Genomic DNA, 26,120 nt, shown 5'->3' on the forward strand with positions numbered 1-26,120 from the left:
CCTTTTCTTCTCCCACCCAGAGACCAACATGCAACTCTGCTGCACTGGAGAGATTTCTAGGAACATGCACACAATCCTCATCTGCAGCCCCCTGCGCCCCTGTAGCTGTGCGGTGCCCCTCACTCCTGACCCACAACCCTACCCGCTCCCTCCAGCTCTGCCATATGACTGTGATCGGAGGGCACCCCGGCTCCCCCGCTGAGCAAAGCAAATCTCAGACTCAGCTCCCCATCGCTCAGGTGCTGCGCTAGGTATCCTGGGAACTGTAGAGCTAACTAGCCGGGGCCCTGTTGAAAACAAACTGGGGGAGGAAATCCTGGACCTTTCACTTGCATTTAAAAACCCGCCTGGACGCAGCACAGGAATTGGGCTGGCCACGGCCTCCCTTCCCCCTCCTTTTTCCCGGGGCAGCATCTCCTGCCCGCTCAGCCCCTGCAAGTGCAGGCACCGGCCCCTGTGCTGCCCTCAGAGGCAACCCCTGCCCCTCCGCCCTGTAGCAGCCCCAGCTTCTGCCCCTGTGGGACCTGGGGTGGGGGGGAGGGGTGAGCAGGCACCAAATAAAATAAAAAATACAAATACCAGCAGCAAATGACAGCGACACCCAGTGGCCAAAGGCCTGAACTACAGAACTAGCGCACTGCCCACTGGTGGCAAAAGACATTAAATCTTTGAGTCGATTCCTGTTTCATGACACAAGTCCATAGCTAGGGCGACGTAAACGGGGAGTGCCACAAAATAAAACGTATCTGAGTAGTGTTAGTTTAACGTGCCAAAAAGACTTTTAGAGTGGTGGGAAATCCCAATCGTGCAAATACAAATGCAGCTGTGCCAGCATGAACAGGAAATCCCGTGTCATCTACAAATGCCCCCTGGTGCCAATTCAGCAGGTACGTGCTTTCCTATTCATCAATACTCTAAAATGTTCTGGATTCTCGTGGAGTTCACAACTAGTACAATATGGGGTTTCTAATTTGATTAATGCTGGAAATATGGTTTCTCCTGCTACTTTCAGGGACACGTATCACAGTATTTAGCTTGACAGTCAGAGCTTGAGAACTGCAGTTAAAAGAGATGAAATTAGTATGTGACACTCAAGTCAGAAACCGTTGGCTCCTTCCTTCATTCCAAGTAAAGGAAGCTCTTTTGTTCCAAATCTACGTCTAACGTCAATGCAAAAAGGATGGTTTCTTGTTTGCTTGTTCTGACCAACCAATCTGTAACACGATGGAGTCCGAATGGCATTCATTTAGAATAAACAAATGATGCCATCTTTGAATAAAGACTGAAACAAACTATCATGGGATCATCTCATCTTTGTATTATTAAATTAACTGTCAAAAATGGTGTCTGTCACAGTGTAAATACAACACCTCAATCAGCTAAATTTTGTCAAGAAGCTGAAATTCACCTACCTGATTGATCCTGCTTAGAAGTTTTGTCCTACGTCCAGTCCTCAAAGGGACAACTGCCATCCAGTTTAGTCCTCTGCATTTCCAGGCATTTCCATTTCCCCAAAGTTTCCTAACTATGACCCACTTCTAACTTCGATATAGAACAAGTACAAGAACCAGACCAAAGTGTAACACCCCAGAAAATGTCATAAGTAAAAGAAGGGGACATGCGGGCACTGACACTGCAAGGAGAGAGAAGTTCTTGAATATATGCACAGAGCATCCAAAGAAGAGGAACACACCTCCTGCTGTCCTTGCCAGTCTGACTTAACGGAGAAATCCTGATCCCTAATTTGACAATTGGCTTGACACAGACCAGAAGAGCAGAGCAACATTATGATGAACCTTTGAGGTGTCTATATATCAGCAAGGGGAATCAGCCCATCCCAGGCACCGCGCCCCCATTGGAGATGTGGCCACTGTCCAAAGCACATTAGAGCCAGAGCTCAGGAGCTGGTCACAGATTTGCCTTGCACTCTGCTACTGAAAAGTAGTTCTTCACTTTTTTCACACTGACCTGAAACAGACCTCCTTCTTCTTGCTGCCTTCATGGAGGTAGAAAGTGAGGATACTGGGAGCAAAGTATGAGTGACAGTCCCTGAGGCCATCTCATTTAGATGTTGCAATTGCACTTTGCTGTACACCTGGAAAGGACCTCCCAAGGTCATCTAGTCCAACCTCCTGCCTGAGGCAGGTTTGCCAAAATCCAAAGTATCCTATACAAACCATAATCTATGGGGTCACTTTGAACCCTAGCCCTAAACCTCCAGTATATCTGCAAACTTGCTGAGGGTGCACTCTATGCCATCTTCCAGGTCATTGATGAAGACAGTGAAAAAAACTGGCCCTGGGATCGACCCCTGGGGCACTCCACTTGATACCGGCTGCCAACTACACATAGAGCCATTGATTCTTCTCCTCCAGGTGCTTAGAAATGGACTCCTTGAGGATCTGCTGCATGACTTTTCCAAGCACTGAGGCAAGGCTGACTGGTGGGTAGTTCCCTGGATCCTCCTCCTTCCCTTTCTTAAATATGGGCCCTATGTTTGCCCTTTTCTAATCCTCTTGGACCTCTCCTGAACACCATGAGTGCTGAAAGATAATGCCCGGTGCCTCTTCAAACTCATCAGCCAACTCCCTCAGCACCCTCAGGTGCATCCCATCTAGCCCCATAGACTTGTACATATGCAGCTTTTCTCAGTAGTCCCTAAACTGTTCTTTCAGCACTCGGGGATGCTCATATCCTCTCCAAACTGTGCTGCCCAGTGCTGTAGTCTCAGAGATGACGTCTGTGAAGACTAAGGTGAGAAAGACATTGAGCACTTCATCCTTTTCTGCATCCTCTGTCACGAGGTTGCCTCCCTCATTCAGTAAGGGACCCACACTTTCCCTGATCCACCTCTTCCTACCAACACACATACCAGTATAGGATGCAGTGCACAGGTGCCTCATTTGGGAAATTACTTCCTTGTGTCTTTATTCATCAAGGTCTCTGGAAAGACACCACGATCCGGATCTACAATGCAGTGATCATCCCCACTCTCCTCTACAAGTGTGAAATGTAGATGACCTACCATGGTCATCTCAACAGCCTGTACAGGGATCACTACCCATGTCCTAGGAAGATCCCCCACTCCACATCAAATGGGAAGATTGTCACACAAACGCCAGCATCCTGGCTGAAGCCAATGTTACCAGCATGAAGTCAGTGATCCTCAAGCACCAACTTCACTAGACCAGACATTGTGAGGGGATGCCTGACTCTTGACTCCCAAAACAACTGTTCATCTCGCAGTCTAGGCTTGGCCTGAGATATCAGTGGCCAGAGGAAATGCTGTCAGGGCATACCGAAGGCATACATCTAGAAATGGATGCTGACTTGAAAAGCTAGAGAGTGCTGGCTACCAGCTGTCTGCAGTGATGACGCAGGCTCAACCAGTGGCCGTCCATTGCAAGGTGAAGCATACTGCCCTCAAAGCAGAGAAGAGAGGACAGAGAAAAGACAAGCACAGGAATCACTGCCCACAGCCTATTTCTCCTGAGGAAAGACCTGTAACTGCTGCAAATTGCTCAAGGATTGGACTCTTAACTCACCTGAAGAGCCATCACTGAATCATGCCAGAGATCAGCCCTGAATCAAGGGATTGGTGACAATGACATCTCTTACTGCACAGGTCACTTTAACTCTGGATGCAGACAACTTAATTCTTTAGATAAGTTTTTTTCCTCAGTTTATACATCTGTAACTGAGCAAACATGACACTGATATTTCTTACTACCATAGCCTGTGTAAGGAGTGTGAGCAGGAGCTTTACTTCACATTTTCTTGATTTTCCAACATCTGATCTTCAGGTTTTTAAATTAGCAGGAAGGGCGAAATGACAACTGGTCCAGTGGGATTTGGCCACAGCCATGGAAAAGTTTGTGTGTGTCTGGCTCACAGGCAACACAAGAAGTGATGCTACAGTCCCATCAGACTGACATGGGAACTTGCCAGGGAAGGCAATCGGTTTTCTTAATGAGGAATCACATCTCTTAAAGAAACCTGCTCGCTCCACAACATTTATGATAAGGAAATGAGATGTGAAATAAATCAATCATCACCAAGCAGAAGATACGTTTATATTTACCAGCAACAGCTTTATTGACTGCAATCGTGAGGACAAAGAATCACTTTGGAGTAACTTTTGAGTAATTAGAATGAGGGAAAAGGGGCAATATTTGCAGAAATCATTTTTTAAGCAGCGGCAGCAGCTCCACTTCTCAGGACCGCAGGCTCTGGACAAGGAGCGCTGCAATGAACACCAGGGCCAGGTACAACTGCATTTCCCAACACAACCGGCCCCGGGTTTTGGAGCCTCCTCTTCGCCGCCCCTCACCCGACCCCCGCAGCTGCACCCGTCAGTGCCGGACCCCACAGGCCCCCGAGGGCCCCTCGGTCATGCAGGAAATGACCCACGGGCCAGAGACGGACCGTCCAGCTCAGCCACGTCCTGCTCTCCGTGGTCGGGGGATGAAGAAACCCAACCTGCGCGTCCAGGGTCACGGACACGGCCCCGCTGATCGTCTGCAGGGAGAGGAGTCCTCCAGGGTCACAGACATGAGCACGACTGAGGCTGGAGGGGACAACTAACAGGTCTGGTCTTGCACGCTGCCTTGCCCTCTCACTGGCACCGTCTGAGCCTGATTTTACCCCAAGTCACCCAGAGCCAGGGCCGGATCCTGCCCCCCGCAAACGAGGCCAGCGGGAAGGTGAAGATCGGGGCCTCGGTGTCAGCATCGAGAAACAACACCCGCCCCAATGTGCAGTCCAGACAGACCCCGACCCTGCTGGGCTCCTGGTGCAGGGACAGGGGGGTGGGATCAGGGGCAGTGAGAGCCTCGTACTGACCCCCACAGCACTGCACACCCCAGATCCCCTCCTCGGGGCTAAATCTGATCCCTCCCTTCCTCCTCACAGACTCTCTGGCCACCCCCACGCCCACCATCTCCCCCCCCACCTCCACCTCCCACCAGTGTCTGCCTGAGGTGAATCCCTCACGGCCCAGCACACAGAACCAGTGTCAAATCTCTCAGGATTGTTGGGCAGATCCTGCCGTGTGTCTGTCTGTCTCACACTCTTCCCATCCTCAGACAAGATGAGCACGGGATGAGCCGTGTCTGGATCCAGAGTCACCTCCTCTGTGGGGAAAGGAGATACAGGAGCGTGAGGAGCAGAGCTCGGCCCGAGGACAGGGGGTGATCGAGGCAGGGGCAGCTTTGGCTGCAGCTGGAGGTGAATCCGGGATTGACCCGAGCGGGAAGGAGCCCGGAGACCTCAGCAAAGGGCAGGGCCAATTCCCACCCGGCAGGAAGAGACGGGCCAGGGACAGAAACACCCCGGCTGGGCCAGGGCTGGGACACGGCATCGTTCCCCTCCTGCACCTGCCGGTCACAGGCAGCGAGGAGAGACCCTGGGGCTCAGGAGAGCCCAGCAGACGGGTGTGAAGGGGAGAGCATGGATACAGCTCATCTCCCTCTGTGCTGTCCACTGCCTGTCTTCAATCCCACTTGGTTAAACCTTCCCCGCTCTCATATTTTGGGGCCATTTCCCAGAGAGACATTCCCTCTCCAGCAAGACACAGCCAAAGAAATATAACATTTGGAGCAGATCAGTCCACGTCACGAAGATTTGTTATGTCCCAGGCTTCAAGTGCAGGTCCAATTTCCAAACTTTTCGGAGCTTCCCCAAAAGAAACAGCCTAAAACACAGCTGATGGGAGGGTGTGAAATATATACACAAATAGGAAGGGCTTAAGGCAAAAATGGAGAGATAATGTGTGGGGAAGTGGGAGTGAGGAAGCCGTAAGTGTCTTATGTGAATAGAAGGTAATTGTGTTAAAAGCCAGGAATGTACTTGGTGTCTTATTACAGAGAGGTGGAGTATTGTTGGAGCTCTGCCGGTCCAGGAGGTAACAATGTTGTGTGGTATCTCTTATTGGTTTGACTCTCTATTTGGAAGAGCTGTTGGATAAATTTTTGGGCATCAAGTGCCCATCCTCTAATAAAAGAGGAAAGATGAAAGATTATCTCATGATGGTTGGATGGAAAAGGGAAGGAACCCCCAAAACTACTGAAATTATAGCAGCTCGCCTCCTCTTCCAACTCATGGTCAGAGATCCCTTTATGGAAATGTCTGCTCCATCTGTCTGGGCCTGTAGCATGTATGATCAAGAGGAGTAGCCCCCAAACAGTCCCTACAAGTCAGGGGCTGTTTCAAGAACTGCTGTGTCCCCAGCAGGGAACAATGGACATAAAAGGAGAGCCACATCCCGACATGGACAGGGTGGACGATGGCAGGAGAGAAAAGCTGGATTCTTCCTCTCCCTCATCACCGCTCATTGTGATGACAAGCAAACTTTGGGGAGCAAAAAAGCAGGAGGAAAGACCAAAAGCTACGGGAGAGTGAACAGACACACAGGGGAAGAGATCACAAAAAGGAAGAGATAGCAGCACTGGGTAGGAGGAGACAGCAGAGGAAGGAAGTAGAGATAGACCAAAAACTTGCAGTTTAGACAAAGTTGTCTTGGTTTATGAATGTGCAAACAGGAGCTCACGTAACTCCTCCACTCAGCCACCCCGGCCAGCTTCAGTCCCTTCCAACGCCCCTTTGTCCAGGTCTATTCAGCAGGCAGCTTCTTGCTCTGTCCTCCGACTGTCTGGTCAGCCTCAAGTATGTTTTTTTTTGTCATTCCACCCAAAAATATTTTGATCCTGGCCCCATAATACTCAGGCCTTCCAGTCTTTGCCCTGTCATGTTTTCTCACTGATGTGTCTTTCTCCCTAGTACTTTTATTACTGTGTATATTTTATTTCTCCTTTCTCACCCTGCTTTGTTACTTGAAATACCCATACTTTTCTTGCTCTCTCCTTGATTTCATCTTATTTCCTATTTTCCCCATTTCCCAATTTCTGTATTTGTAGGCCTGTTCTTTCAGACAGAAAGTTCACTTTGCCCCTTCTCCACAGATCATGACTTTGTGCTGCCTTTTCTATACCAGAGGCAATAAGGGAGGTAGGAACAGCAGCAACAAGTGGTTGAGGTAGAGCAGGCCTGGCCTGGGATAGTGGCTGGGGCACTTTGCTGGCTGAGTAGCCAAACATGGCAGGGAATTGGGGGAAGGGGGAGATCAGGAGGAAGGGGGCAGGACCTCTCAGAAATCTCTGCAGGAGGCAGGCAAAGCAGGGTCTGGAGGAGGAGGTGCAGTCCCATGCAGATCCATTACTGTGTCATGGGCTGCCACATCTCATGGTGTGCTTTGAAATGCATGAGGATGTGAGAGTCCTGCCATGAGGAGTGACATCCCCACCCACTGCCAGATTGGGATCTATCGTATTGGGCATGGACACAAGTAACACTTAGGGCAGAAACACATTCTCCACCCTGGGCAGGTGCTCTGGCAGCTTGAGGGGGCTTCAATGGCCCAATCCTGATCCCTTCAGGCCTCTGAGGGATCTGCCTGGTTTTCTCCAAGTATAGAGTGGCCTGGGGCACATCCCTGTAAGTGGTGAAACCAGTGTGTGTCCCAGTGTGGAGGCACGGGACTCAGGCAATACTGTGTGTTTTGTGCCTTTACTCCGAGATTTGCGTGACCTGGGGCTGCCACCCCGGGACCTGTGCTGGGTCCTGCACTGGCCCATGCAGAGGAACAGATCAGTGTGAGTCCCAGTGTAGGGGGACGCAGGAGCTGAGTAATCTCCCGTGCCCTTTGCCTCCAGGCCTGGACCATGCTGACCCGCAGTGGAGATATCTTGGCTCCTGCACCCACCTCTCCCTCCACCCCGTCCTGCACTGTGCCTCTGCCTGAAGCATGGGTCAGGGTGGAGCTGGGCAAGGGGGCACAGGGCACCAGGGACTCCCTGGCATCTGTGTCATTGCAGGACCTGATGTGAGGCAGAGAGGGACAGGGAACACATCCCCTGTTGTCCCACATCAGGCAGGAGACCAAATGTGGGACAATGGGCAATGTGTGTCATTCAGGAAAGCAGATCAGTGTCTAATGTGATCCCTTTCAATTTGGCAATGTCTGTTTCTAGGCTTAGATTAGGTGAAACGGATCTTAATGAATTTAAAACAGCCTGTTACAGTGGTTTTAAAACATTCTGGAACTGATTAATTGTGCCAACAGAAAATCAAGTCTTGTTTTGAAACAGTTCACTGGACTTTGGTTCAGCAGACACCAAATGGTCTGTGACATGGGGCTGGTCAGTCCTCCAGACATCCCACATTGCATTGCTCCTCCCACCTCCTCCCCGCTGCCCACTGCTGTAACTGGCTACTGTGGTATATGGCCAGAATACTGTTGTCCCCCGCTTTTTTCCCCTCCTTCATTGATTGGCACTGTTGAACCCACACACGGTTAGAACCACTGCACTTCAGCGCTTAAAGGTAACCATCTTGCCTTGAGTGCTAGGGCACTGTACATGTGGGCACCTCTGACAAACAACAGTTTTCAACCAGTCCCCAAGCTGTGACATTTTGGAACTGTTCAATTGTTGTGTGTTTGCACACTCAATAAGAACACGAGAACATAAAAACTGCCATACTGAGTCAGACCAATGATACGTCTAATCTAGTATCCTATCTCGGAAAGAGGAAAAAGCCAGTGCTATACGAGGAGAGCGTAAAACCCTAGATATAACTAGAATGATCTTTTCCGTATTCCCATATTCATTACTCTCCCTGCCATCCACCAGTACTGGTCTAGAAATGTCGCAGGACACATCTCCATTCCATCCGATCAGCAACTATTAATACATATAGTAATCTTAATTAACAATTAAACTATATTAAACTCAATAGTATTAATCTATTACAAGATAGAAATTAATAGGTTGCCAGTGCTGCAGAGACTTGGCAATTGATACAATCTGAACACTGTACCTATTTCCAAAGGCGGTGCGGTTTGTCCCAGCCCTGAAAGCAACCACAGAATCAGACATGAGAACTCATTAGAAGAGATGTATAAACAAGGCATTATTGCCTGCAATGTACATTGGGACAATAGATCTAAACCTTCAGTGTGCCGTAATTAATAACTGAGAGACGGACTCTGTGACAGGTTTTCTGTCAGAGGACCACACACACATCACATGCTGCACATGCTCAGACAACACGGGTATAGTTACATGTCCAGGCTGCCAGGGGAAATAGTATTTCTACCTGTGAAAAAGAGGAATTGGCACTTACGTGATTAAAACCTGCCATTTCCACTCAAAAGGGGAATCAGAAAGTGCTGTGTGGGGTGGGGACTTTTAGGTTCCTTCCAAAAAAATCTGGCCATAGGAGATTTTGAGTTCTTTGACCTTAATACAAAGCACTTCTTGCCAGAAACTATTAGTGAGCCTAAGTATTTGACAGGAAAGGAAACAAAGGGAATTGAAATAACAGGAAGAGACCATTGATTCAATATGAACTTTCATTACCTGGACAGATCACAGCTCTTTTCCACCCTGAAATGAAGAGAAATAGTGGTGAGCATTTATCTGAACAAATGCAGCTGTAAAAGGATTCTTGCATGAGGAGCATCTGGCCCAAGCACAAGCCAGAAATGACCAGAGTGATGCTGGACACAACTGGGGCAACTGCACTAACTGGGACACTGTCCTTTCACGTCAGTAAATCCATACAGACCTCATCCATCAAAGTGCTGTCAAATCTCTAGGTCACTCTCTAAATTGCGGTGACCAGGGAGTAGGGCTGTGCAAAATGGAAGCACTCCGTTTCGATCAGCGTTTGGACATTTCTACAGAGCAGTGTTTCATTTTGACGTTTGTCTCGAGTCGAAACGGCTGTTCTGTTCCTTTCTGTCGAACCGTTTTGCCGTTTTGACCCTGTTTTGATGTTTCTCCCATAGGATATAATGGGGAAGGTCAACAGGCTATAACTGTGTCATTTCTGGCCTGATTTCAATTAAACTTGCCGGTAGCCCCTTCTGATGGCATGAAGTGTGCCAAGATTTCAGAAGATAGAAGCCGAGGAGTCAGAGAAACTGCACCCCAAAATCTTCAGAGCAAAACTCATGTCATGTGTATGGGTGAAGCTGCAGCGGGGTCAAAACTACAGGAACGGTAGCCCCTGCTGAGGCAACAAAGCCTGCCACGTTTCAAGGAGGAAGGTGCAGAGAGTTCAGGGAAACTGTATCCCAAAATCTTGAAAGTAAAACTCATGACACATGTACATGTTAACCCACCGTGGGGTCAAAACTGCAGACTTGCTAGCCCCTGCTGAGGCCACGAAGCATGCAAAGTTTCAAGGAGATCGGTGCAGGAGTTTGGGGGGAAACTGCACCCCAAGCTGGGGACAAGCAAAACTCGTGTCATGGGTGTTTGTGTAACTGTCTGTCTCGGGGCGCAGGGGAGGGGAAACCACTGCAGGCCTGGCTGCTAGGCCCTGCTGCGGCCACGACACCTGTCAGCTGTTGAGGAGATGGGTGCAGGGGGGCTCTGGGGCCCTGCACCCCTGGCTGCTGACAGGCAAAACTTGTGACATGGGTGCTTGTGCAACTGCTGCCTCTCATCAGGCAGCAGGACTGAAGATCCCCCATCACTTGTCACCAAGACCTGGGGATAATAATTGGCCACAGTTTGAACACGAGCCAGAAGTGTGATGCTGTAGCCAGCAGGGCCAACGATACGCTGGCAGGCATCAATTACTGCTACACCAGAAGCTACATCTAGGGCTCGGTGCACAACTGTTCACCAGGGCACCCTTGGGGAAAACTAGGAGTAATGGTCACAAACTCCTAGAAGATGGTTTAAGGCTCAACATTAGGAAAAACTACTTCACAACTAGGGTGTCCAGACTGACCATTACTCCTAGTTTTCCCCAAGGGTGCCCTGGTGAACAGTTGTTCATTGAGCCCTAGATGTAGCTTCTGGTGTAGCTGTAAGCCACTACCAAGTCCCCTCTTGGCCTTCTCTTTTTCAGGCTGAAGAGTCCCAGGCCCCTCAGCCTTTCCTCATATAGCTGGCCGTGCAAGTCTCTGGACATATGGGTAGCCCTTCTCTGGACTCTCTCAAGCTTTTCCAAGTCCTTGTTAAGGCGCAGAGCGCAGAACTGGACGCAGCACTCCGGCTGCAGTCTCACCATGCTGAGAAGAGCCGAGGAGAGCAGGAGAATCACTTCTTTGCAGTGGTTTTGCTGGAGATGCATCAGTTGATGCCTGCCAGCATATTGTTGGCCCTGCTGGCTACAGCATCGCACTTCTGGCTCATGTTCATACTGTGGTCAGTTATTACCCTCGGGTCTTAGTGACAAGTGATGGGGGATCTTCAGTCCTGCTGCCGGATGAGAGGCAGCGGTTGCACAAGCACCCATGTCACGAGTTTTGCCTGTCAGCAGCGAGGGGTGCAGGGCCCCAAAACCCCACTGCACCAATCTCAGTGACAGCTGGCAGGCATCACAGCCTCAGCAGGGGCTAGCAGGCCTGCAGCTTTCACCCTGCTGCGCCTTAACACACGCAGTGTCACCCATGTCACTAGTTTTGCTTGTCCACAACTTGAGGTGCAGTTCCCCACAAACCGCCGCACTGACCTCCTTGACACTTGGCAGGCTTTGTGGCCTCACCAGGGGCTAGCATGCCTGCAGTTTTGACCCTGCTGTGGCTTAACACATACATGTGATACAAGTTTGGCTCTCAAGATTTTGGAGTGAAGTTTCTCTGAATGCCCTCCACCTATCTTCTTGAAGCTTGGTGTGCATTATGCCCTCAGAAGTCGCTACCATTGCTGCAAGTTTTATCCAAATCTGGGAAGACATGACAAAGTTATAGGCTATTTCATCATTCCCCATTATAGCCTATGTGCGAAACATCGAAACTTTTCAACTTGCCTTGTTTTCCTTCGAGGCTGTTGTGACTATATCTGTTTAATTTTGATTGTGCTGTTTCGACCTTGAAACAGGTTGGAACAGCATTGAAACAAAACTCGTTGCAAAATTTCGCACTGCCCTACCAGGGAGCCTTTGTATCCAAAGACACCACTGACTTGGACCTGCTGTACCATTTCCTGGGAGAGGGCCTGGCTCCAGAGATACTCCCGTTATTGCCATCTAGGCTGGATTGCCATTAGTCATTCTCTCTGACCTGACCGAGAAGTGTCTAGTAGGTACAGAATAAAGTTGCCTGTCTTCTCCAAGGCTTGGGGTACCTTGTATACATGAGACACATGTTGAAGTATTTTCAGTGATTCCCAACCACACTGAGATGGCACCTCAAGCTTTGGTTCAAACTAATTAATGGCTGCATCTCCAGTTACATTCATGTTCCAATTTCACTCCATGAACTGCTGCAACAGCGGCAGCGCTCTGGGCTAATAACAATGACAGAGGCCAGGAAGGAGTGCCTGAGGGCTCTGAGAAAAGCCTTCACAACCAAGGGCATCTTAGTGTTGCTGTCGGTTTTCTGTTCTTTCTAGCATGGAGAGTATGAATCTAACAGCTAGCTCTAGCTACACTGAATACTGTGGAAAAAGCTGCGTTGGACACAGAAAAACTTACCAAGTTCTCGTTGAAGGTTTCCTGGATTGAAAAAAAAGATACATTGATTAAGTACTTCACTACAACTTCATAAGCCTGGCACTTTGTGATCTGTGTGACAACCTCTCTGTGGTGCTTATCCGCATACCGCCAGTAGTATCCAGGGTCCAGTTGCTGAGAACTGTGTCTCTTTTCTCCCTATCCTCATTGGTGTGCAAGGGCAAGAGAAGTGGGAAACTCTTTTGTGCTTACTTCGACTGTGCTAACTTGCTTTGATCTGCTTTTTAAGAATTTGAATATATGGGACCGGGTGAATCAAGATTGTGTGCATGTTCACTGCCTTCTAAAATCATGAAATTTCTAGAAAGTATTGATGCTGTAAGAGAAAAGTGGGTTGAAGTTTGCTGAGGTGTCCTGTATGGTAGCATGACTGGTATGACAGCCTAAGATGGATGAAGCCTGTGCTCAAGAGCTCCAGGCTAGAAGGGGCAAGCTCCACATAGGAGTTGTGTCTGGGGATGGTATTGTACTTTGCCATGTACCTGTGTAGGGAGATGTTTTGGTGATACAGAAATCCCTCTAGTGGTTCCAGGATGGGATCTAGTACCCACTGGTCTCTAAACAATGGGCATCTCTGGAGCGCTGGTAGGTCAGGTAAACACCTGTACGTGCTAGAGTCTAAAGACTTGAGATTCTTGAGTTTGCTCAAGGTCTAGAAAAGCTCATTTGCTTTTGAAACCAAAAGAAAGCAGTGAAAAGTAGCCCCCACCTACCCCAGTGGTGCTGAGCAGCTGTTTACTTACATAGATTACTGGGGGCATGACATTAAATATTCTGTCGTGTTTGACTAACCATATGAGTGTAGTGATGTGTGTCAGAAGGCATATCCTATTTCAAGGACAGAAAGTTATAGAAGTTTTAACAGAATAACAGCTCCACTTTTCCTTAATGGTATGTATAGACATTTGGGGAAGTTAGGGGGCAGTTAGAGTTAAAAACGGCCACGGGATCGGATGGGAGGGGTAAGTGTCCACGGGGGACTGTGGGGAGTAAGCTTTTTTTAGCCCCTGATTCTCCCCACCCACAGACAAGCAACACCCCCTGCCAAGCTGCACTTTGCTATGCTGGAGGTTTGGTGTGTGGCACAGTGCCTACCTGCCTCCCTTTGCTTGGCTGCTGTAAAATCTTATTCATACACGCTTTGATTTATTAGAATAAAATTATTCACTAACTATACTATATATCCCCCCTACCCAGTATTTACCTTTTATTTTGAAGAGATAAACATTCAAGATTGTGAAACTTAACACAACCACTAGGATCACGCTCAGCGCCACCATCCAGGGATTCACATGGGGAAAGAAGAGAACTGAAAAACAAGATGCCCAGGGTTGCTTTAGTTTGTTATTGGTGAAAAAAAAATCAAATGTATTTATTCCAAGGCCATCCATTAACAGTTTCTCTCAGGAGTTGCCTCAGATATGAATGAGAGCAGCAACTCCTAGAGTTGCAAAAAATCAGAAATATGCTTTAATAACCAACAAACTGACTTTCCATAGTGATTTATCATGAATAAACAGGAAACATACTAGCTCACCTTGAGATGGCTAAGTGGAAATTATTCAGCCATATAACTGCATTTTTTGGCAATTATGCCATGTTTGGATAGTTTTTGTATCTGTAATGGAAGAGGATCAATCTTTATGTGAATCTGCTAGAACCAAAACCCAGAAATACTTTAAATCCTCCTCCATATTCTGCATCATCACACAACTATAGCCGTAGGTCTTTTTTTTTCTGAGTAAAGCTTTGGGATCTGTGTGGAATTACATACATACTGTAATATCTTCACAGCCATAGTACGGGGTACTGATCATGCTCAGGAGGAAGGTCTAGGGCAAGCACTATTATACATCTAAACAGTGCATAAAAGCCAAAAAAAATCACACTTACAGAACTATATGCTAAGGGGTCCTCCATTCAGAAAAGCCAGGGTTGGACCCAAATGGTGGGAGGGGATGTGTGGGTTCGGACGTGAAGCAGGGAGGAGGGGCTAAGTGAGGTCAGATCTGAGCTGGGGTAAGGGAGCTGGATCAGATGTGAATGGTGTGGGGGAAGGGGGTGGGGTTGGACAGAACCGGGGCCTGGGGGGGCGGTCAGACCAAAACTGGGGGGAGGGAGCAGAGTTGGAGCAGAAGTGGGGAGAATGGGGGGAAAGATTGGTCAGAACCAAAGCGGGGGGAAAGTGGGATTGGACCTGAAAGTGGGGTTCAGGGGGCAGGTTTTGAGCACTACCAGGAGGGTGGATCACACCTGAAGTGGGGGAAGTGGGGAGTGGGTTCAGACCTGAAGTGGAGGGGAGTGGGGTGCTGGGATCAGACCCAAACCAAGGGGAGTGGTGTCAGACCTGAAGTGGGGTGGAAGGATGGAGCAGGGTCAGAACCAAAGGAAGGGGAGGGGGTAGGGCTGAACCTGAAGTGCGGGGGAGGGGTGGGAAACAGGTTTGGACCTGGACTGACCAGGCAGTGGCCCCAAAGAAGGGGGGATGGGGTTGGATCCAAACCAGGGAGGAGGAGGGGTGAGGTCAGACCTGAACTGGGGGGAGTAGGACCTTCAGTGTGGGGGACAGAGTGGGGAGTGCTGTCAGACCCAAACCGGGGTGGAGGTGGGGAGCGTGGTACTATGCAAAGCGGGGTGGGCAGTGTCAGATCAAACGAGGGGTTTAGGGGTGGTGGGGGAAGAACCAAAGCAGGGCAGAATAGGACCCAAACAGGCAGAGCTGGGGAAGTGGGGTGATACACGAACTGGGGAGACAGGAATAGCTGGGTTGAATGGGGGGCATGAAGCAGGAGCCTTAGTAGAGGGGAAGAGATGGCGGAGTGGGTTCAGACAAGAACAAGTGGGAAGGTGGGGTGGGGATCAAGGTCAGACCCAAAACAGCGGGGAGGATGGAGAGGCAGGGTTGGACCCAAAGCAGAGGGGGAAGGCAGGGCGGAGCGCAGTTAAACCCAAACAGGGGGGCGGGGGCACGCGGAGTCAGAACCAAAGCAGGGGTGGGAAACAGGGTCAGACCCAAAGTGGGGAGGGGAAAGCTGGTTCATACCCGAAAGGGGGTGGAGGGGCCAGGGTCAGACCCGTACTGGGTGGGGTGACGTTGGACCTGAAGCCAGGTAGGTGGGGAGTGGGTTCGGACCTGAAGCAGGAGTGGGGGCTGAGGGGAGGGTCGAGTCAGACCCGAATTTGGGGGGGGTGAGACGAAGGTCTCTTTTTCTGACCCTATGATGAGTGGCTAAGACTCTTCAGCCTGGAAAAGCGCAGGCTCAGGGGCGATCTGGTGGCCACCTACAAGTTTATCAGGGTTGCTCACCAGGATCAGTGGGAATCACCAGAGCGCCCCAAGGGATGACAAGGTCAAGCGGTCACAAACTCCTCCATGACCGTTTCCAGCTGGACATAAGGAAGAACTTCTTTACTGTCCGAGCCCCCAAGGTCTGGAATAGACTGGTGCCGGTGGTGGTTCAAGCACCTACTTTGAACACCTTCAAGAGACAATTGGATGTTTATCTTGCTGGGATCCTATGATCCCTGGTGACTTCCTGCCCCTGGGGCAGGGGGCTGGACTCGATGATAGTTTGAGTGACTGAGTCTGCCAGTTTCTTTAAGGTAAAATTTCAGAAGTTCGAGTGAGTTAAAATCCAGATTGACATAAACAGCAAACATACAGTTCAATGGATTTCTATCATGACCCTGTGGAAATGCTAGCCATGTTTGTTTGCTTCAAGTTTCACTTGGTTTCCAGCGGAGGTGGTTCACTGTCAAGTTTGGATGGAAACTTACCTGATACATGAACTGCTGATTCCTTCTCTCGGTCGAGGAGGCTGTTCCTGATCCAACAGGACAAGTTCTGGTCTGAATGTCTGTTTATGACAGCAGAAATTTCTGTTTCAAACAGGCCATTCACCTTTGGGGATTTGATTTCAGAAAGCAATGGTATATGATGCCCCTGGGAATTTCTCCACAGCACCTGGGGCTCTGGGTACCACTCAACTGATCGACACGTCACGCGGATCCCTTCCTTCTCGTAATTCTCCACAGAGATGATAGGATTAGAGCCTAAAGCTAGAAAAGAAAGAAATTATATTTCTAAAATCTGTGAGTCAATTTAGCAGAAGTCCCAAAACCCTGTTTCTGAGTAACCACAGAATGAACCTTTGCAGACATGACATCAGGCAAAAGAAAGAAAGCAAATGAAGCTGAAGCAGATCAGATTAAACACAGCAGAAGGGCTTAAAGCAAGCAATCCATATATATCATTATATATATTATCCAGTTCCAGGACAGAGTCTGGAACTGGTACTGTTCAATATCTTCATTAGTGGCTTGGATGAGGGAACAGAAAACACTCTGTCCATGTTTGCAGATGATGCCAAACTATGGGGTGATGTTGAAACAAACTAGAGGGCAGGGAGCAAGTCCAGGTGGATTTGGACAGGCTGGGGAAGTGGGCAGAACAGAATAGGATGCAGTTTATTAAAGACAAGTCCCATGTGTTGCACTTGGCGAGGAAGAATCATCAACACTCCTATAGCCTGGGAGGTGCCATCCTAGGTAGCACAGCAGTGGGAATGGATCTTGGAATCGTAGTCAACTCCAAAATGAACGAGTCACCAATGGGATGAAGTAATAAGTAATAGGACTGTGAGACATTTCCCCAGCTGTTTCGTTTTGACACGGTTTCAACTCATTTTGAGGTCAAAACAGCAAAATCGAAAGGAAACAAAGGGCGTTGAAACAGCCTTGAAACAAAATGAGGCTAGTCAAAACGTTTTGAAAGTCAAAACATTTCAACTATAGTGCTTCATCCCTGGCACAAGATCAGTCAGGGGACAAGAAGTCAGCCCAGCTGGGCTGACTTTCCGTGCCCATTTGAGCTAACAAAACATGGAAACAGAGTCGAAACAGCCTTACTGTTTCAACAAAGCAAAATGGAACAGCTGTTTCAAATTGAACTGAAATTCGATATAAAATGCTGTTCCATCGAAACCTTGAAACTCAAGTGAAACAAAACAGTGCCTTTTCGCACAGCCCTAATACATAAAGCTAACCATACTCTTTCTTGCATCAGTAGGTGCATTACAAACATGACTAGAGAAGAGATACTTCCCCTCTTTGTAGCATTGGTCAGGCCGCAGCTGGAGTACTGCATCCAGTTTTGGGCACCGGACTTCAGGAGGGATTCAGGAGGACCAATTGAGGGACCTGAATCTCTTCACCCTCTGCAAGAGAAGGCTGAGAGGTGATCTTGTGGCCGTCTACAAGCTCATCAGACGAGGCAGCAGGAACTATGGGATGCAATGTTTACCAGACGGTCATTGGGGTAACTAGAAAAAATGGCCACTAATTGCAGGAGCGCAAATTTAGATTAGACATCAGGAAAAAATTCTTCACAGTGAGGGATGCCAAAATATGGAATACGTTTCCAAAGGTGCTATCCCCTTTCTTGGAGGTATTTAAGAGGAGATTGGACAAACACCTGCTGGGGTCATCTGACCCCGCACTCTTTCCTGCCCAGGGCAGAGGGTGAGACTAAATGATCTGATAGGTCTCTTCCCACCCTACACTCTGTGGTATCTATGAAATTATATTATTGCTTTATCTTATAGTAATTATTAATGTAACTAAATGTATTGAATATTGTTTTATAATAGATATTTGTGTTCAAGCCTCTTAGATGTGAAAACAAAGCAGCCTCATCAGTGAAAACTCTAAATCAGGTGAAAGGAAGGGGATAAGAAATCCTCCCTTCCCAGAAGTGCACATTTCAAAGGAACATAAATCCCAACCAATTGACATCATCCAAGTCCACAACAGAACTGGGTCAGTTCAGCTTCAGAAGTTTCCATGAAACAATGACATGTAAACAATGGCAATCAGAGAACAGTTAGTAGAGTATTAGAAAAAGCCATCTATGAAGATAGGGTAAAGGCTGGAGGGAAAAGGGGAGGGGGTCGCCCCCCATGACGGAGCGGTGGTGATTAAGGAGACTGTAGGTGTATGTTAATTCCATGTCTAAACTTGCAAAAGAGGTCCAGATCATAGGCTAAAATATTCTCTCTACAGGGCAAATGGTTACAAGGTTTTGCTAAGAAGGGCTGGTTGTAGAAACTTATCATGGGAATTGACTGACTACAGACTGGCAGGATTCAAATTAAACAGAAAAAGAAGGAAATTAGGACTGTAACTGAGGTTTGGGATTTGAAAAGAGAAAGGTTTATCTTAGGGGAACATCTGGGCTTTTACAACCTAGGAAAACAGAGGCAGAAAGGGCTATGTTTGCTATCTGTAATTATACTGGGGAGTAAATATGATGAACGAAAAAGCACTATTTAGGCTAAAAGTCAATGTTGGTCCAAGAAAAATGGATATAACTGGGATGTGAAATTAGAAGGTCCCAAGCACTGAGAAATAGAGAGCAAAGAAAAACTAGCTGCTTTTCAGACATTGCTTAAAGTTATTAAATACTGACAAAAATTGAAATATGCCTGAAATGTGAAAATGGCTGGATAAAATTGAAATACAGTGTCTAATTGGAAAATAATTCACACATACGTTCCATGCAGTTGGCATATTTTGAAAGAGAAAAAACCTGAAAACCATGCAGATAAACTGAGACAAGCCACTGACCTGCTACCTTCAGTTCTATTACAGCTTCTTCATAAGCATTATCATCATCAACAAAGCATTTGTATTGCCCTTCATCTGGAGGCCCAATATTGAGAATCCTCAAGGAAACGTTTCCATCTGTGAGGCCATCTTTCCAAAACACTGTCCTTCTCTTGTATTCTGGCGTCTGTCCTCCAAACTGATCTCTCCCATCACGGCACAGATGAACATAATTTGGAAACTCAGGTCGGAACCACCTCACCTCCATGTTCCTAGCGCTCGTGCTGGGGGCCAGGCGGCACGGCAATACGATCTCTTCCCCCACAATGGCAGTAATTGGCTGATCGGGTCCAACAACTGTAAACAGGGCTGCAAAATGTACCAAAAACACCTCAAAATAAGCTCAGAAGTAAAAAGAGAAATCAGACATACTCAACATGAGATGGATAACCACCTGGCAGAGTTTCAGCCTGGACTGGTAAAGTGACAAATAACTGAAAACAGGTTTAAAATAGAAACGTCTGAGCAACTTTAACTGCAGCTGACTGCCCAACATAAGATATTCAGTGTCTGAGAAATGATAGTATATCTTGAATAAATACACCGTATGTATTTTTTGTCATAGAAATGTCAACGTTTTTAATGGGATATTTTCTGAACATTGTATCCCAGAAAAAATTTGGGTGCTTTGATGATTTAATCACATTTTGTGATTAGATACAAATATCAAATCATTGAAATGTCACGTAAAAGAGAATTTTCCTCCTCCATATTGGTTTTGAAAAGCCAGTGGAGCGAGGAGAAGGAGGATGTTAGGATACTGTGGGAACAAGGAACATAGAAGCACACAGAAATACGGAAATATGATCAGGCAATAGATAAAGAGCTATTCTTCTGTATGCTTGGAGAGAAAGAGGAAAACTTTTTATTTTCCATGTAGTTATTCTTTCTTCCTACACAATGATGTTAATGCCATCTAGAATTTCTCACTAATTCTTTTCCATTTGCCAGGAAAGACTAGAATTGGTTAAATGTGTCAATCGAAAATTAAATAAACCTTTCAGCAGCAGCAGAGCACACATTAGTACGGAGCAGACACCTACCTGATTCCACCTTGCAAATATGAAAAGTAATGAAGAATGTGAGAAAACCAGGCAGCGATGTGGAGATGCTGGAGATTTGGCACAATGAGGAAGGCATCTTCTTCACTGAAACTTGATCCAAAAGCACAAGGGGACGGCAGAAAAGTATTCACCTGGAGAACATAGAGCGCTGGTTACCACCGTTGTGTACTGGATGAGATAGCAGGAGGACAGCACGTACAAGTATACAAGGGGAACAACCGTGGTTTGAATAAACTTATGAAAGTGCAGAATTAAAACAGGCACTGAAACAGAAATTCCAGGGTTATCCCTGATACCTCCCTCCCTCTTTTCTCCTAAATGAAAAATCATGTGTTGAGTCAGGTGACGATCAAGAGTTTTCATTACATTTTAGACCATATTAAATGAATGAGATCTAGAATGATAATACTGTGTACTGGTAAAAAGGAAACATGGGGCCCAGATACAGTGACATGCCAACAGAGCTGTTCAAAGCAACATGAGATTTGTCTTCTTCAAGCTCTTCAGAGTACTGCGTCAATGGCTGTGGCAAACGTGGGCAGTGTTTCATAGATTTCGTAGACATTAGGGCTGGAAGGGACCTTGGAAGATCATCGAGTCCAGCCCCCCGCCCAAAGAGCAGGAAGTCAGCTGGGGTCATAGGATCCCAGCGAGATAAGCATCCAATTTGCTCTTGAAGGTGTTCTATGTAGGTGCTTGAACCACCTCTGATGGCAGGCTGCTCCAGACCTTGGGGGCTTGGACAAGAAAGAAATTCTTCCTTATGTCCAGCTTGAAACGGTCTTGCAGGAGTTTATAACCGTTTGACCTCGTCATCCCTTGGGGAGCTCTGGTGAACAAACGTTCCCTCAGATCCTGGTGGTCACCCCTGATAAACTTATAGGTGGCCATCAGATCACCCCTGAGCCTGCGCTTTTCCAGGCTAAAGAGCCCCATGGCTCTCAGCCTGTTGGCATAAGGTCTGTTTTCCTGACTTTTGATCATGTGCGTGGCTCTTATCTGGACTCTCTCAAGTTTCTGCACATCCTTTTTGAGTTGTGGAGCCCAAAACTGGATGCAGTACTCCAGCCATGGCCTCAGCAAGGCCGAGTACAAGGGGAGAATGACATCCCGGGATTTGCTCGAGAAGCATCTGAGGATGCAAGCCAGCGTTTTGGTTGCTTTATTAGCCGCAGCATCGCATTGCAGGCTCATGTTCATCTTGTGGTCAATGATGACCCCCAAGTCTCTTTTTTCCACAGTGCTAGCCAGCATAGCACTGCTGAGCCCATAAGGATGCTGCAGGTTTTTCCTCCCAAGGTGGAGAACCTTGCTTTTTTCAGCATTAAACACCATCATGTTCTCGTCTGCCCATTTGCTGAGCCTGTCCAGGTCAGCCTGGATTGCCCTCCTGTCTTTTGGTGTGGATGGTTTGCCCCAAAGTTTGGTGTCATTGGCAAACTTGGCCAGTCCACTTCTGACTCCAAGGTCCACATCTTTAATGAAGATGTTGAACAATATGGGTCCAAGGACAAAGCCTTGGGGGACCCCACTGGTCACAGGACACCATGAAGACTGACTGCCATCAATTACTACCCTCTGGGTCCGACCACGGAGTCAATTTCCCAGCCAGCGGATTGTGGTGGACCCAAGGACACAATTGGCCAGTTTCACCAAGAGGTGATCATGGGATACCAGATCGAAGGCTTTTTTGAAGTCAAGATATATGACATCAATCTCTTCTCCCTTGTCCAGGTGATAGGTCACTCGTAGAAGGAAATGAGATTGGTCAAGCAAGACCTACCCGCATAATAGGATGTTGGCATTGGCCAGTCCATTAAGGATGGCCCCTTTAATAAACTTTTCTAAGACCTTCCCTGGGATAGAAGTCAGGCTGATGGGCCTATAGTTAGCCGGATCCACTTTCCTCCCTTTTGAAGATAGGCACCACATTGGCCTTCTTCCAGTCCAGAGTGCCAGGAGTTTTCAAAGATCTGTGTTGAACAGTGTTGATCAGTCCTGCATAATGAGCTGTATGCTCTGTAGTGTGGAGATGGTGTTTTGCTGTGTCTATTTCAAACAGATTCAGAATGCTTCACTATTTCCAACAGGCCAAGAAGCCTAAAGGAGTTTCACTTACAGACAATGATGCAATTATCCCAGGTCCTAGAGTTAGACAATTAGATAACTGATGGCAAACAAAGACTCATCAGAAAAAGCTGCTGAGATATTTGGTTACTGAGTTTGGCCATGGAAAGGCAAGTTGTGGTTTTGACAAAATGGAATGAGTGGAAATTAATATAGAATAAGAGTATAAATTCAGAGTGTTCCTGATTATTTTCTCTGTGGATAGTCTTACTTCAGAATCAGTGTTTTGACATGTAGAGTTAATTGGAAATGGTTATTCTGGAATTACTCCCCCTGAAGAGAAGACCTAAACTGTGTGTTTTAACTTTCAGTCAATCAAATGAGAAACACATTTAACTTGGCTTAAGGCATATATGTTTGAGAAGCTTTTCCACTGCTGTGTAAAACTGGGCACAGGCTTCTGCCAAGTGTCCATTCAATCCTGCACAGCAATACAGACATCAACTTTTATTGCCTTTGTGATGCCATAAACATTTTTATGATGGCACAAAGGAAAAGCAAATAGATATCTGCACTCTATGTCACACAACAATGTGTTTGCTAAAAAAGGTAGCAATAATTTGCGCTGCTTTATTTTGGCGGATGTCTACTTTCTTTATGACAGGAAAGCACAGGCAGCCTGGAGCTTCCTGCACTCTCCAGCCACCTCAGGCAGAAGGTCTCTGGGTTTCAGGTCTCAGCCTTGCATGCCTCAGGATTTTCCATGCAGGATCCGGCCCCTCAACCTCGGGAGTGCCTGCATGGCTTTCCCTGCTTCCAGGAGCTCTGGGGTGTGACTCTGGAAGCTGGGAAAGTTAAGGATCTCCCCTTCTGGATATGTGCCCATTGCAATCTCTATTTTAATACTGTTCTCAGGTTGACTCAAAATGACGTTTCACAGTCTTTATAGGACTTACGAAACAACAGTACAGAGGGCAAAATCCTGTTTTGCTTCATAGACAAGTAAGTGGCACATAAGTGTCTCTTTTATGAGTATGAATCTAAATGTCATTCTACCTCACTTTTTGCCATTATAAATTCACACTTATAATAATATGTAAATCCACTATATGACAACCCTGAATATAGATAAACTGTAGGGAAATTCAGTTGCCAGGGAGATGTAGTTAGAGTCAGCTGGATTAGTAAACCAGGTGGATTCAGTTGCCACCATCTCCAGATGTGGCTACAAGAGCCCCCTACTCAAGCTAATTTATTTACAGGCAGACCAGGTATCTTCATGCTCTGCTACAAACTATGGGGTAGACACACCTGGAGTTGTTTCAACATTTCAAGTGAGTCTGGGAAACAATCACTGCATCAGGCTCTTGCATTTTGAGCAGCTGTTTCCTGTGCTGTGCAGGAACTGCCTTCTTTTAGCTGCAGACGATATAATACCCAGGGGCAGGTCTGGATCTCTATCCCCCACATAAAGGGGCAACGCACAGAGCTGCCTGCCCTCTGCCCGAGCCCTTCACAAGCTGCTCCGGGTTCAGTGAGAGAAGCTGGGGAAGAGATGCCTCCCGCACGGACCTGCAGGCTCCTAACGCCAAGGCTTCAAAAAAGCACGAGTCAGGGCCCCAGGACTGATAGGACTTGCCTGAAAATAATGGGGTGTAAAATGCATTTTGAATTCTGTCACCTGAGACCTTCATTACCCCTAGGATCAAATTCTCTAGCGTATGAAGGAACATGAATATGCTTTTCTCTAGTATAACGGGGATGGGAAATTTCTGTAAAAAACAAAAAAACCCAGAAAAACTTAGAGCAGTAAATATCATTTAATAGCAGGACTCAAGGAGCTTAGGCTTTAAGAAAAGCATCATCTATTTCTACATTAGTGATGTAGCAGTGGAAGTGGACAGCATTACAATACAGATTCACAGAAGATGGCAATTAAAACAATTTCAAAATTGTTTCAAGTATTCCTGCAATTTCCCCACTAATTTTGTCGTGCAATGATGTCAACCAAGTTCTTGTTTCAAATAGTTTCAAAGTGAAAAATGTGCATTGCTGGGAATCTATGGATTTTCACTGTTTACTCTCTATTGATTCTTAAAGGAGAAAAAAACAGAAAAAAACCCTGAGGAACATTTTTGTTCTGTTTTGTTTTAATTTCCATTTAATTTGTGATCACAAAAAATTATATGTTGTGAATTGCTTTCTAAAATAATTGGAAAAAAGTCCATAAAAATTAAAATAAAGAAAAGTCCATTATGTTGAAAAGCTTTCATGAAAAATTGTTAAAAAATTTTACTCTCCCCTAAGACACTCCAATAAAACTTTCTGCCCTGTAATAAAAACTGTGAAGACTACTCTAATTCACCACTTGTAACATGACTTATCCCACCAAGAGGTCATCAAATATTCCTTGAAGCTATATCATCATGATCCCTGCGAGCCAGCCCTCCACATCTACTACATGCACATTTGTTAAATCAATGGAACACTATAGTATCTTTGGAAATATTGGTCCCAATTCAGCATATATGTATTTCCATACTTATTAATATTTAATTATGTGCTTAATCCCCACTGATGCCAGAATTAATAAATGATACAATTTTCCAATTTGATTAATTCTGGAAATACTATTCTTTTGCTTCTTTCAAAGAAAAATATTAAAATAACTGTACAATCAGAGCATGAAAACAGCAGAAAGAAAAGGTCAAAAGAAAATAATGAAAAAAGAAAATGATGCCAGTTGAGATTGGAAGAGTCTTTTTTTTTCCCTGGGCCTCAAATAGAAGAGGCTCTCTTCCACAAAAAGTTTGTCTTAACTTAGAGCAAGATTTGCCTGTTTTCTTCCTGCTTCATTTGGGTGGTTTGTGGGGGATTTTTGTTCTTTTTTGAGGTTTTTTTTTGGGGGGGGGGTTGCTATGATGTCTGTAAAGTATTTTTAATAAAAATATTTGTGAATGTACAAATTTGGTTTTTGCCTAAATAATAAAACAAAATGTCAAAGGATCATCTAATCTCTGTATTATTACACAACCTAACAATGGGGTGTTTTGGAGGGTATAAAAGGTCTCCTGAATGTTTCTCGATCAAGTGAAGTTCACCTACCTGGCTGATCCTGCTGAGCGGTGTTGTGCTGTGATCTGCCTCCGAAACATGGCTTCGGTTTTGTCAAGTTGGAAGAAGTTTTTCACAGTGTCAGACAGCAAGATCCACATCGAAGTCCCACATTAAATGAGCTATAGTGATGAATTGTAGCTTTTCTGTTGTTTTTAAAATTTCAAACTTCTATATGCGTTGTCATCTTGCAGCTTTTGTTATGTTGGAAAGTGAAAGGAACAGCAGCTTCCTGGGCAGTTCCCATCTAGCAGTTTCTGATCCCACAGTCCATAAAGGATCTGACAGATGGGCAAAGAGATTAGGCTTTCCGTTTCAACCACTTCCTGCTTTCTGTAGTCTGACAGTCCAACCATCCAACTCTGCACCTCCAGGGTCATAGAGATTACACTGAATAATCTGAGGATAAAGTGGGCATTTAAAGGTCCTCCCTGCCACACTTTCCATGTCTCAATGGCAGAGTCGGAGCTGGGGTTCCTCAGTGATATGCTCCAGCCAGAACCAAGGGTAGATTCTCTCTCCAGCAAATGAGGCTTGTGAAGAGGTGAACATCGTGGGATCTGTATCACCATTGACAAATGCTACCCATGCCTCATCACAGTCTAGGCAGACCCAGACCCTCTTGGGAACCGGGCACAAGGGGACCCACTTGGAGGTGGTCATAGCCCAGCACTTACGCAAGTA

General features: G+C 46.6%; 1 protein-coding gene across 1 annotated transcript; it reads right to left on the reverse strand.

Moving 5' to 3' along the window:
- Positions 1–4,051: 4,051 nt before the first annotated feature.
- On the reverse strand, positions 4,052–25,684 carry LOC149851929 (butyrophilin subfamily 1 member A1-like). Its single transcript, XM_090030206.1, is given in 10 exon segments — positions 4,052–5,013; positions 5,016–5,132; positions 8,875–8,907; positions 9,417–9,443; positions 12,490–12,510; positions 13,733–13,837; positions 16,306–16,587; positions 19,153–19,500; positions 20,235–20,386; positions 25,428–25,684. Coding segments are annotated over 9 exon segments (1,428 nt in total). The 5' UTR covers positions 20,332–20,386; positions 25,428–25,684; the 3' UTR covers positions 4,052–4,615.
- Between the last annotated feature and the right edge of the window lie 436 nt (positions 25,685–26,120).

The sequence above is a fragment of the Crocodylus siamensis genome, unplaced genomic scaffold (assembly GCF_052110815.1).
Source record: "Crocodylus siamensis isolate JL-2025a unplaced genomic scaffold, ASM5211081v1 HiC_scaffold_30, whole genome shotgun sequence".
Taxonomy (NCBI): Eukaryota; Metazoa; Chordata; order Crocodylia; family Crocodylidae; genus Crocodylus; species Crocodylus siamensis.